The 12,064-nt window shown below is 60.6% G+C and overlaps 3 protein-coding genes across 3 annotated transcripts; all 3 read left to right on the top strand.

Moving 5' to 3' along the window:
* Positions 1-661: 661 nt before the first annotated feature.
* On the top strand, positions 662-3,818 carry BJ171DRAFT_497518 (glycosyl transferase family group 2-domain-containing protein). The gene is made up of 3 exons (XM_053110293.1): positions 662-1,329; positions 1,686-2,017; positions 2,292-3,818. Exons 1-3 carry the CDS (start codon positions 925-927, stop codon positions 3,421-3,423), a joined length of 1,869 nt encoding a protein of 622 aa, XP_052968456.1. The 5' UTR covers positions 662-924; the 3' UTR covers positions 3,424-3,818.
* Positions 3,819-3,995: 177 nt separating this feature from the next.
* On the top strand, positions 3,996-7,341 carry BJ171DRAFT_597536 (pre-mRNA splicing factor component-domain-containing protein). Its single transcript, XM_053114766.1, has 4 exons — positions 3,996-4,271; positions 4,500-4,718; positions 4,884-4,995; positions 5,172-7,341. Exons 1-4 carry the CDS (start codon positions 4,152-4,154, stop codon positions 7,184-7,186), a joined length of 2,466 nt encoding a protein of 821 aa, XP_052968455.1. The 5' UTR covers positions 3,996-4,151; the 3' UTR covers positions 7,187-7,341.
* A 708-nt stretch (positions 7,342-8,049) lies between these two features.
* BJ171DRAFT_597535 (uncharacterized protein) lies at positions 8,050-11,625 on the top strand (the record flags this gene model as incomplete). Its single annotated transcript, XM_053114765.1, has 4 exons — positions 8,050-8,297; positions 8,641-10,075; positions 10,208-10,553; positions 10,720-11,625. 4 exons carry the CDS (start codon positions 8,050-8,052, stop codon positions 11,514-11,516), a joined length of 2,826 nt encoding a protein of 941 aa, XP_052968454.1. The 3' UTR covers positions 11,517-11,625.
* Between the last annotated feature and the right edge of the window lie 439 nt (positions 11,626-12,064).

Raw genomic sequence — 12,064 nt, 5'->3', positions numbered from 1 at the left:
CAGGCGCTGGAGGAGCACCAACGCGTTGCATCGTCCAAAACGGGTGTCTGTGTGACCACAAGCGCGACTCCTCGGAACGCAAGCGGCGCCGTTGGAACCTTCTGCTCGTTCGACGATCGGGTCAGGCGCGCCGCACGTTTACACTGGCTGGCCGCCTTCGACGCTGATCGGCAGCTGCGATCGGCATGGCAGCCTCCATTTCAGTGCGGTTGCGTCTGCTTGCTCGCTCGCTCTCTGGCTCGCCTTCGCTGCAACCGACAGGTCTTGGCGCATCCATCCCGCCGCATCCCCACTGCATCCTCGCCGCGTCTCCACCCGCCATCTCCCGCTGCCCAGGGATCTTGATAGGGCCGGTGGAACAGCGCACGCCGTTACAGAGGCTGTGACGCTCCTGTGTCCGTGTGCCGCAAGCGCGTGGGTCGACGCGCGTCGGCTGCCTGTGGCTGTGCGGCTCTCGCTCCTCGCCAAGGACGCTCTCGCCCCTCACATAGCGTCTCGCTCGGCGTCTCGCGCAGCTTGTGGGCGCACACAGACTGCGTGCCTCGCTCCTCGCGGTCCCGCGCAGACCCGTCTCTCGGCTGAGTTGAACCGCAACCCTTGCTCGCCATGGCCTTTCGGCGTGCCCTGCCATGTCGCTTGCACTTGGATTGAATTGCTTTTGCATTGCCGTTTGTGTCGCCCTTGAATTGCCGTTGCCATCCAATTGCATTCCCGTTGTCATGCCGCCGAAAAAACCCGCTCCCGGCCCCATTTGCCCAGCCGCCGCTCTCTCGTCGCTGGGGCTTGCGGGTGTTGTACATCTGGGTTGCTGCCGGCCTTTCCTTTCCACGCCGCTCAGACCACATCGTCTCCGGTCCTGTCCCTCTGGCCACCCACTCGCTCTTTCTTGGCCCGACCTTCCGCCGCCTGCACCTGCTCTCGACCATGTTCAAGCCAAGACGGTTCTCCACGCTCCTTCCCTGGTCTCAGATTTGGCAGCGGCTGCCGGCCCTGTGGCTGTTCGCCACCCTGCTGGTGTCTGTCCTTGGGCCCTTCTACACCCCGACGGTTTTCGCCGCCCTCTACCTGCTCCTCAGCTGCGTCTTTACCGCATACACCTTCCGGGTCACCTGGGGTGTCTATGCTGTCTATCGCGGCTGCCGAGCTCACTCCGAGATTGACTGGTACAAGAAGTATCTCGAGGCTCTGGCCTCCAGCGACCCCGAGACTCCCTTCGCCGAGCATGTGTACCATCTCATCATCATCCCCAACTACAAGGAAGAGATGGAGACCTTGGCCGAAACCCTTGGCGTCTTGGCGAGCCATCCTATCGCCCGCGAACACTACAAGGTGCGCTTCCGTCGGTGATGTTGGAGCAGAGTGGCGGCCATCGAGCGCATTATCATCTGGGGGGGGGGTCGCTGTTTTCCTCTGCTCGCATGGCTGTGTTTTTTGTCTCAGCCTCGGATGCCTCGCTTGCCCATGCCGTTGTCGATCTGTTCGTTCCGTTTATCATGCTCGAGTATCTTGTGCACCCGTCTCGCACCCGGTCTTGTGCTCTGTCGCTCGAATGGTCTTTTGCTCAGCTCAGGCTTGTGCTTCGTGTCTCGCACCAACCCACACTACGCTCATTCCGCTGCTTCCCTTCTGGCTCACTCGCCCGTCTCCATATGCATCATTTCGCACCCGCGTCCGTTCACCGATAGATCTGCCTCGCCATGGAAGAGACCGAGGCGGGCTGCGTCACAAAGGCCGAGATCCTCAAGTCGCAATTCTCGGCCTCGTTCCAGGACATTCGCCACACCGTCCATCCCAAAGGCATCGTCGGCGAGTCCCGCGGCAAGTCCAGCAACGTCTCGTGGGCGGCCCGTGAGATGTCGCAGTACCTCCAGGGCGAAAACAACATCGTCGTCACCGTCATGGACGCCGACACCTGCTTTGCCCAGGACTATTTCACCTTCATCATGCAGCGCTTTGCCGCTGCCTCTCGCGACACCCAGCCCTGCATGATGTTTGCCCCATGCATCGTCTTTGATCGGTGAGTCCTGCTCCGGCCAGAGCCTCTGGGAGGAGCCACATCGCCTCCTTTGGCTCCCTGTCGCCGTTGCCAAACCTTGCTTTTGCCCCCACCCACCCACCACCCACCCGCACCAGCCCACGTCCATACCATCGATGGCCTGCGTCTCGGTCCGCACCGCCCCGGCGCAATCGACACTCTGGATCACCACGCCTGTATCCCCACATATCTGTTCCAAGCGCAGGCCCGGCGCTGACACACATCCCGCCCTTGTGTTCTTCCCCCCCCCATGCAGCAACTCCAACGAGATCCCGGCCGTCGTCCGCACCGGCGACAACATCTGGGCCATGTCGGTCATGTCCAATATGTATTCCGGCTCGTCCGTCACCATTCCGTGCTCGGCGTACTCGCTCTCGCTCGACCTCGTCCGGCACGTCGAGTTCTGGGACGTTGGCCCCGAGGGTATCGGCGAGGACATGCACATGTACCTCAAGTGCTTTTTCCTGACCGAGGGTCGTGTCCATGTCGAGCCCGTCTACTCTCCCGCCTCGCAGTGCAACGTTCAAGACTCTAGCACCCTCGCCACCATCCGTGCACGATACACCCAGGCCTCTCGCCATATGTGGGGCGCCCTCGATACCGGCTACACCCTCAACCATGCTTGTCATGCCCTCTTTGAGCCGCAGCATGCCCTGAGGTCCCTCAAGGGCGACCACTTCCTGCACTCGGGCGAGATCCAGGTCCCGCTGCCCAAGCTCTTCCATCTGGTCCACCGCGTCGTCGAGGCCCACGTCCTACTCTACCACACCATGCTCATCACCTTCATCACCTCCCTCACCATCCCGAACGGACCCTCAAGCATCGGCGCCGTGATCATGCCGCTGCTCACCAGCCAAGAGTCGCTCCACCCGTACGTCGAGCTGGCCGTTTTCGTCGGTGGCTACATGCGGTTCTTTTGCGCCATCCCGTTCCTCTGCCAACTCTTTTACTACGAGCGGTACCATCGATGGGTCGGATTTGAGCGCTGGAAGCAGGACGGGCTCCTGCCAGTGTCGCGCCTCGGTCGCCGCACCCAGCTGTCGGCCGAGCGCTCGCTCTGGTATGCCCTGGACTGGCTGACCCTGCCCGTTGTCGGCGCCCTGTTTGCCGTCTTGCCGACGATGCGTGCGCAGATCTGCCATCTGTGGACCAACAACCTCGACTATGTCGTTGCTGGAAAGCCCACCGTTGCTCCGCTCAAGCCCGAGGAAATCCCCATGATCAGCGCCAGTGCTCCGATCGTGTCGATCTCGGGTGCGCGTGCAGAAAGCACCGACGGCAGCGACGACGACTACGACGACGATAATGACGATGACGACAAGGCCTCGACTCGCACCATGGTCGATTCGGCCTTTTCCGAAATCTCGGACGAGCCCTCGTCGCCATAGCCAACAGTGCATTCCTCTGTGTGCGAATCTGATAGATAGATCCAGACTACCATCACAGCCATCGCGACAACCATTGCGACAGCCATCGCCGACTCAATGGCCATAACCACTATCGCCGCCAACGGCACAACCATGCCACCACGAGTCTCTGTCTTTGCCTCCCGTGTATGATACAAACGAGTGCCTTCTTGCGGCGGCGGTGTTCTCGCGTGTTGCGCATCCTCTCGTTCCCATATCCCCGTCTCTTCTCTTCTCTCATCACATCCTCCCCAGCGGTTACAAAAACAAATCGGGGGGAGAGAGAGGAAGTCTGTGCATTTTTCATGGCCGGTGGCTATTCTTGTTGTCTAAGCTGTATTTTCTGGATTCTGAATACACATATTGCCTTTCGTTCCCTTCCGTGCGCAGCCCTGTCGTTGTATGCTGCGGGACCGCCATGTGTACGATCGCTGCGTGTGAGTCGGACATTGAGGAGGCCAAGAAGGAGACGCATGCATCGACGAAGATGGTTCGAGGCAGCGACATGGCTCGGCGGTCCATGGACGAAGATGCGGATGGCACTGTTTTCGCCAGAACACCCCGTGCCTTTCCTGTGCACCTTGTTCTGTGGAAGCAGGCGATGGCCAGCCGAGATCTTGAGACTCCCAGCCCACTTTTGCCTCCATCTCTGTCAAGTGGGTCTGTTGGTTTCAGCCCCCCCCCAGTCCGTGAAGAGAACAGGAACAAAAATGAGAGTCATCATCAAGGGTGGTGTCTGGAAAAACACCGAGGATGAGATCCTGAAGGCGGCCGTGATGAAATACGGCAAGAACCAGTGGGCCCGTATCTCGTCGCTGCTGGTTCGAAAGGTATGAGCGCGCGGATTTTGGAAACCGGAACAGGAGGACATGCGAACTCCCCTCTCGAGGCAGAGGACACGGCACTCTGCAATATTGCAGAAAGAAGCAGAAGCAGTGGATTTGCATTGTCGAGGCAAAGAGAACATCCACGCACTCTTCGTTTTGCCCTTCGCTCTCCTCGTCCACTCAACCGAACTGACCTGGACTGAACCATTCCCTCCCCGACGCCGTGCTCAGACGCCCAAGCAATGCAAGGCCCGCTGGTACGAGTGGCTGGATCCGTCCATCAAAAAGACTGAGTGGTCCAAGGAAGAAGACGAGAAGCTGCTCCATCTTGCCAAGCTGATGCCCACCCAGTGGCGAACCATTGCTCCGATCGTCGGCCGCACCCCGGCCCAGTGTCTGGAGCGATACCAACGCCTGCTGGACGATGCCGAGGCCAAGGAGGCCGGTGTGGTAAGCGAGCGGATCGTGGTGGGCCTGCGAGCCTGGGGAATCGGCGACACGACGGGGGCTCAGTCGCTCCAGCTCGACACTATCAATGGTGGGCTCCAGGCGGCTCCAGGCGGCTCCAGGCGGCTCCAGGCGGCGTCGTGTCTAATGCATCCATGGTTCAAACAGGACGATGTTGGCCCCAGTGGCGATGACGTTCGTCGCCTCCGAACTGGCGAGATTGATCCTGATCCCGAGACCAAGCCTGCTCGTCCCGACCCTGTTGATATGGACGAAGACGGTGCGTATCCACAGCCATTTGTCCCGAAACGAGAGCCGCACAATCATCCGACAGAGCACACCCCCTCCCAACGACATCGCCTGACGGATGGATCGATGGGGCCGCACCGTGCACATCTGCTCCCCCGCTGTTCCCGGGCCACTGATTGACCCCGGACACCGATCTCGACTTTGCAGAGAAGGAGATGCTCTCGGAGGCCCGCGCCCGTCTGGCCAACACCCAGGGCAAGAAGGCCAAGAGAAAGGCTCGTGAGAAGCAGCTCGAGGAGGCTCGCCGTCTGGCCTCCCTCCAGAAGCGTCGCGAACTCAAGGCCGCCGGCATCGAGATGAAGGTCCGCTCCAAGAAGCGCGGCATGGACTACAACGCCGAGATTCCGTTCCACACCAAGGCTCCGGCTGGCTTCTGGGACATCTCGGACGAAGTCGATCGTGAAAAGGCCGTCAGCAAAGACAAGTCCAACATGCTCCTGTCCAAGCTGGAGGGCAAGCGGCGCGCCGAGCAGGAAGAGCACGATCGCAAGCAGGACGCCAAGAAGCAAAAGCGACTCAAGGAGACTGGCGAGTACGTGCCTCCCCAAGCGATCCGTGCCGCCAAAGAGCTCCAGCAAAACAGCCAGCGGCGCCCGCTGTCGCTGCCGGCACCGCAGGTCGGCGAGGGCGAGCTCGAGGAGATCATCAAGATCGGCTATGCCGGAGAGTCGGCCAAGGCCATCGTCGACACCGACGACTCGGTTGCCTCCAAGACGCTGCTCAACGACTACTCGTCGATCCGCGCCGGCACCCCGGTGCGCACTCCGCGCATGACCGCTGCCGTCGATCCGCTCAAGATGCAGGCCCGCAATCTCCGTGCCATGACCGAGTCGCAGACGCCCCTGCTCGGTGGAGAGCTCGCCTTGGAGGGCAGCCTGTCCTTTGACTCGATGACTCCCAAGCGCACCACCGTGCAGACTCCCAACCCACTGGCCGCCCACCTCACGCCCCGTGCCGGAGTCTCGATGACCCCACGCGTGGAAATGACTCCCGGGGGTGCTGCTGCCGTTGCCAAGACGCCGCTGCGCGACCAGATGGGCATCAACACGCCTCTGGGCTCCGAGCATGGCTTTGGCGACTCGTACGGCGGCAAGGCCCGACAGAACCTCATCCGCAAGCAGCTTACCGAGCAGTTTGCCAGCCTGCCCAAGCCTAAGAACGACTTTGAGATTGTCGTGCCCGGCAAGCCCTCCAAGGAAGCGACAGCCGTCAGCACATCCCAGAGCAAGATCGACGAGGACGCCTTTGACATTGCCCAGCGCGAGAAGACCCGCCAAGACGATGAGCGCGAGCGAGCCCTGCGCGGCCGCTCCAAGCCCGTCCAGCGCGACCTCCCTCGCCCCAACGTCGACCCCAGCCAGCTGCTGCCGTCGCTACACAAGTCCGATGCCGACCTCTTGGTGTGCGAAGAGATGAAGCGCATGATCATGTACGACAGCGTCAATTTCCCGTCCGTCGGCCAGGTCGGCACCAACTTTGCGGCTCCTGCCCTCGAGGTCTTTACCGAGGGCGAGCTGTCGCTTGCAGCCCAGCTGATCGCAGAGGAGTTTTCCAAAATCAAGCTGCAGGTCGACGAGCTCATTGGCCGCAACAACGAGCGCTTCGAGAGCGAGCACGAGCGCATCTTGGACGACTACATTCTTGTTCGGCCTGCCCAGGAAGGCTCGAACCCAACGTACCAGAAGATCGACAGCCTCGCCAGCGAAGGCTTGGTCGCGGCATATCAACATGACTTTAAGAATGTCCGCCAACTGATGCAGCACGAAGCCGAGCGAGCACAAAAGATCGAAAAGAAGCTGGGCGTTGTTCTAGGCGGCTACCAGGCCCGCAGTCTCAAGCTCCGCAAGACCCTGGGCGAGACCTGGAACACACTCGAAGGCGTGCAGATCGAGCACGAGTCCTTCCTAAAGCTCAAGACCCATGAGGACATTGGCGGTCCGCTCCGTGTCGAGCAGCTCCGCGACGAGACCGAGGGCCTGGCCAAGCGCGAGCGTGAGATGCAAGAGCAGTACCGCAATCTGCTGCAGGAGCGCGACGAAATCATGGCCCTCATGAAGGACAAGGAACGCCGAGACGTCGAGGAAGAGAGCCGAAAGGAGAAGGAGCGCATCGACAACCTCAAGGCCGACGACACGATCTGGGCTGGATACGAGCAAGAGTAGCCGTCGATGCCAGTCGCAAGAGCTGGTAGCCCGTCGTATCTTTGGCCCCACCAGGCGACCGTTCGCACACGATTCCAAGAATACGGGAGCACGAGAGCCCGACGGCCACCTGCTGCTCCTCAATAAAGTACACTCTGCGCATGGGAAATCTGAGCACCCCCATTCCCGTTTCGACAGCGCAATCCCGTCATAGCCTGCATGCAACAGGCCATAGGCAATCAAAAGGATTGTAGCATTGCAGTGCAGCGACGGATGGATGTGAGTTCAGGAACCAGAGGCGACAGTGCGGTTTGGCGCCATCGCTCGACGGACCCTCCTGCTGGCGCTGCTCTTGGCTCGGAGTGCGAGCAGGATTTTCTGCGGGCTCTCCCACCCAAGTCCAGGCGGGGTCAACATGCCTCCACACATTCGAGCCGTATCCAGACCTCCATCGAGCACTGCATCCCACTCCATAGTCCTGATATCCAGCTTGCCAGGCGGCCAGCTGTCTGGAGGCTATGCTGGGCCCCCCCCCTCCCCGATTGATGCCGCTCTGCCCGGACTGCACCCTATCCGGAGGAGCCCGCCTTTTGTTGGTCTGCACTGGCCCCAGGAGCCTCCGCCGGCTGCGGGATTGCTTCGGCGCCATCCCGCCTGCATCGACACTGTCCCCGCCAACGACACCCACCGTTTCCGCAACCGCTCTCGGCCCGTTCTTTCATTTCTTGTCTTGATCAGGAGTGCATCATCGCCATCGCCATCGCTTCTGCAGAAGATAACTTCCTTCCCCTTCTCCTTCATCCTCGCCACGCATTTGAGTCGTCGCTGTCCGTCGCATTCTCCAGTCATCCAAGGGAAGCCGCCGCCGCCCAACAGCAGACACCATGGCACCCCGATCCAGCCATCAAAGCCATGTCTATGCCGCCGTCTACTCGGGTATTCCCGTGTTTGAGATGATGTCACAAAACGTTGCGGTAATGCGCCGCCGGCTGGACTCGTTCCTGAACGCCACCCAGATCCTCAAGGTTGCTGGCATCGAGAAGGGCAAGCGCACCAAGATCCTTGAGAAGGAGATCATGATCGGCGATCACGAAAAGGTTCAGGGTGGCTATGGAAAGTACCAGGGCACTTGGTATGTACTGCAATGTTGCCGCCGATCTTGGAGAGGCAGGGGTGAGGTGGACACCGGTTTCTGCCCATCCCATTTTCATGAGTACGCGAACTGCCTCATGAAGCCAGCATCGGGCTGCCTTTGTCGGCCAATGGTGTCTGCGATCCCCCTCCCAATGATCCCAGATAGAATGCATTTCTGCCAGACACTCTCCTGTTCTTCTTCCCAGCTGGCTTCTTTGCCGCTTCGTTCCATTCTGCAACCGCTGCTCGCACTCCCGCTGACCATCGACACATCCGTCCGGTCGGTCACTCGCCCATGTCCCCGCAACCTCCGGATTCCCATGATCTTCAACCGACCCAAGGGTGCCATTCGAGCGCGGACTGGCGCTCGCCAAGCAGTACGAGGTCGATCATCTCCTCCAGCCCCTCTTTGAGTTCAACATGGGCCCGGGCAGCGACATCGAGGCCCCGACAAAGGAACAGTTTCTCTCCCAAAACAAGCTCGCCAAGTCCGCTGCCGGCTCGTCCAGCATCATCATCTCATCTCGCCGGCTTTCCAAGCTGAATTCGTCCGCCGGTTCAACGGGCTCGCCCTTCAAGTCCTCATCGGTGCGAGTCTCCCGTGAGCGTCGTGCTGGGCGGTCGGCCCACCGCTCCAGCGACGACGACGAGGATGATGAGGATGAGGACGAAGATGCCGACGACGAGGAGTACGAGGAGCAAGACGACGACGACATCCCGCCGGAAGCTGCTCCATGCTTCCAGGACGAGGAACACGCTGGTCTTGCTGGAAGTGCATACTCGGTCGAGACCGACGATGGTTCCTTGAGCGTCCGTCGGTCTGAGCGAAACATGCTGAAATCTGCGCTGGCATCCAGCGTCGTTGCTGACGAGCCTATCGAGGTCACCCAGGATGTGCAAATGGAATCTGACGACGACCACGAGTCGTCGCCGAGGTCTCCGGGATCGGACGCCCTTCACGCCCGCTGCAGTCCGCTTGCTCCAGCCCGAGACGGCCGCGATGGCGAGCCCGATCTCCTGCCGGCCACCAAGCGCATGCGGATGGAGGACACCAGCGCCTACAGCTACAACGGCTGCAACACCGTCTTCTATCCTCCCGTCCATTCGTTCGAGTATGCCGAGAACAGCATGGAGAACTACCGGGCCATCCTGCTTGCCGGCTTTCTTCACGACGACCCTGGCTTTGTCCCGGAGATCCTGACCAGCCCCGACCCGCTGCCAGGCTTCGATCCCGACGTTATCATCGATGACCAAGGACACTCGGCGCTGCATTGGGCCGCAGCCCTGGCCCGCGTCCCTATCTTGGAGCTGCTTCTGAAGAGAAAGAGTAATCCGCGCCAGGTCAACCACTGCGGCGAGAGCGCCCTTGTCCGGGCAGTGCTCTTCATCAACAACTACGACCACCAAACCTTTGGCGAGGTCCTCGATCTCCTCGAGGAATGCATTCCCCTCGTGGACAAAAAGAAGCGCACGCTGATGCACCACATTGCCAATATCTCCGGATACAAAGGCCGTCGCCAGGCTGCCCGGTACTATATGGAGTGCCTTCTTCACTTTATGGCCGAGAACAGCGCCGACTTTGCTGCCATGGTCGATCTGCAAGACAAGAACGGCGACACGGCGCTCAACATAGCCGCCCGCATGGGCGACCGCAGCCTCGTCGAGCAGCTCCTGAACGTCGGAGCCAACCCGAACATCTCCAACCTGGCGGGACTGAGGCCGGTGGACTTTGGATACAATCTCTCGGCTCCTTTCACACCGCGCTTCGATACCAGCGTGAGTCCTGCGCTCCAATGTGCATTCCCACGCTGCTTGCGGTCACCTTGGCTCTTGGTACCGGACACCGCCTCATCGTGCACGCAAGCTGAACCACACTGCTGCTCCCTGCTCATTCTTGTTCATTTGTAGGGCGGCGCTCAGACAACTCAGCTCCTTGGTAAACGACATCACCAAGACACCGCCCACCAGTCGTCCGACCAGCCCAGCGCCATCCCCGCCTCCACGGGATCTCCCTTTTCAAGCGCCCACAAGACCGACATGACTGGAGCAATACCGCTGGCCATCGTGGATTCATCCGGGATCGGCACGATCGTCAAATACCCGACGCTTCTGTCGTGTGACGAGGTCATGGAGACCGACACATTGGGCTCGACAAGCAACGATAGTGCTGGCTCGGACCAAACTACTGCCCTGCCAGCATTCGCTCCAGCCCATGCTGCCCAGCACGCCAAAGTCGGACAGGAAATTGTGTCGAGTATGTTGAATCTTGCTGCGCCGTAATCGAATCCTCGCATCGTTTGGATGACCGTGGCCTGGTGCCTGTTACTGGCCCTTGCTGCTCGCCCGTGGCATGGTGGACCCACTGCTGGTGCCCATCGCTGGCACAATCGTTGATGGTTACTGACTGCTCGTCCCTGTAGCCGTACAGAGCATGATCGACGCCATGAGCACTACATTTTCGAATGAGCTTGCCTACAAAGAGGAGCTCCTGGCGACCACTCGACAGCAGCTGAGGGACATGGTCAAGGAACTCGCCGAACTGCGGGCCACCAACGAAACACTGCGCCAGCAAGCACTGCAGGTCCCCGAGCTGCTGGAGAGAATCTCCAATCTGACTGCGTGGCTGAAGGAGGCTGCCGACTCCAAATCGGTTGCTTGTACTGACGGTCTCGGCCACTTGGCGGCAACAAGCAGCGCCAACGAAGGCGGCGTCGGCGGTTTGGCGACGGTTGATATCCATTCGGAGATTGCCCAGCTACGCCAGCGACTTGAAATGGTCCAGAAGAGCGAGCAACAGCTTTTATCGGAGCTAGTCGAGCTCAAGTCGTGCTGCAGCCCCAAAAACCCGCCCGTGTCGAGATCCGGCTCCGCAACGGAGGGCTGTGAGACCGTCGCCACAGGCGATAAGGACCACAGAACCAACGCCAAGGGAGCAAACGGTAATGCCAACGCTCGAGTCACGCATACCCAGCAAGAGGAAACAGCGAACCAGGACACGACCATGTTTGCACACGAGCAGGCCGGCGACTACTTCAAGTACAAACGCATCGTTGCCAAGTGCTGCCAGGTCGATTACGACAAAGTCGACAGTCTCCTCCCAGGACTGTTGGCGGCGGTCGAGACGGACCAGCACTGCGAGCCGAGCCAGATGGCCCACTTTCTGGGCTGGATAAAGCAGCTGCGGGCCTCCGAGGAGACAAGCAAGCCGCGCGAGTAGAGATGTTGCTGGTGGGAAGCGGCCGTTCCTGCATTGTTCTGCGGCGCCCTGGGAGGAGCGAAGGACGGGTACAATTCATCCACAAAATGAACCGCACTTGATTCCGAGCAAGAACTGGCCGCTGGAATGACGCTGCGCCGAGGGTGAGCAGAATCGGCGTGCCCATCGGCGTGCCCATCAGCCCGGCAGGAATGGAGCCGTGGTGGCGGGCGGATTGCGCTTGACTCTGGATGGCTGCGTTCTCCTGCCGCATATCTGTTTTGCAGCGCCGAGGGCAAACTGCAGCACAATCCGGTTGTCATCGAATGCCAGGTGTCGATGGCATCGAACATGGACCTGCAGTCGCCTCTGGCCGACAATCGCACGCATCTCCGCGGCCCACCCCGCCCTGCCGTCTGCTCGCCACCCCCACCCTCTGGAAACGTGGCTTCTCAGGCCGCTCTGGTGCTCGGCGTGTTGCTTGCCTGCCCAGGTTGCCGCTGGGCTTCTGCCTCCAAGCCGCCTGGCGTGCTGGCAGCGACCGCGGTTCGATCCGGCGCGCGGTGCCA

Source organism: Polychytrium aggregatum, assembly GCF_025602895.1.
Source record: "Polychytrium aggregatum strain JEL109 chromosome Unknown BJ171scaffold_11, whole genome shotgun sequence".
NCBI lineage: Eukaryota > Fungi > Chytridiomycota > Chytridiomycetes > Polychytriales > Polychytrium > Polychytrium aggregatum.
The sequence above is the reverse complement of the archived record's forward strand: the minus strand, read 5'-3'. Positions and strand labels throughout refer to the sequence as shown.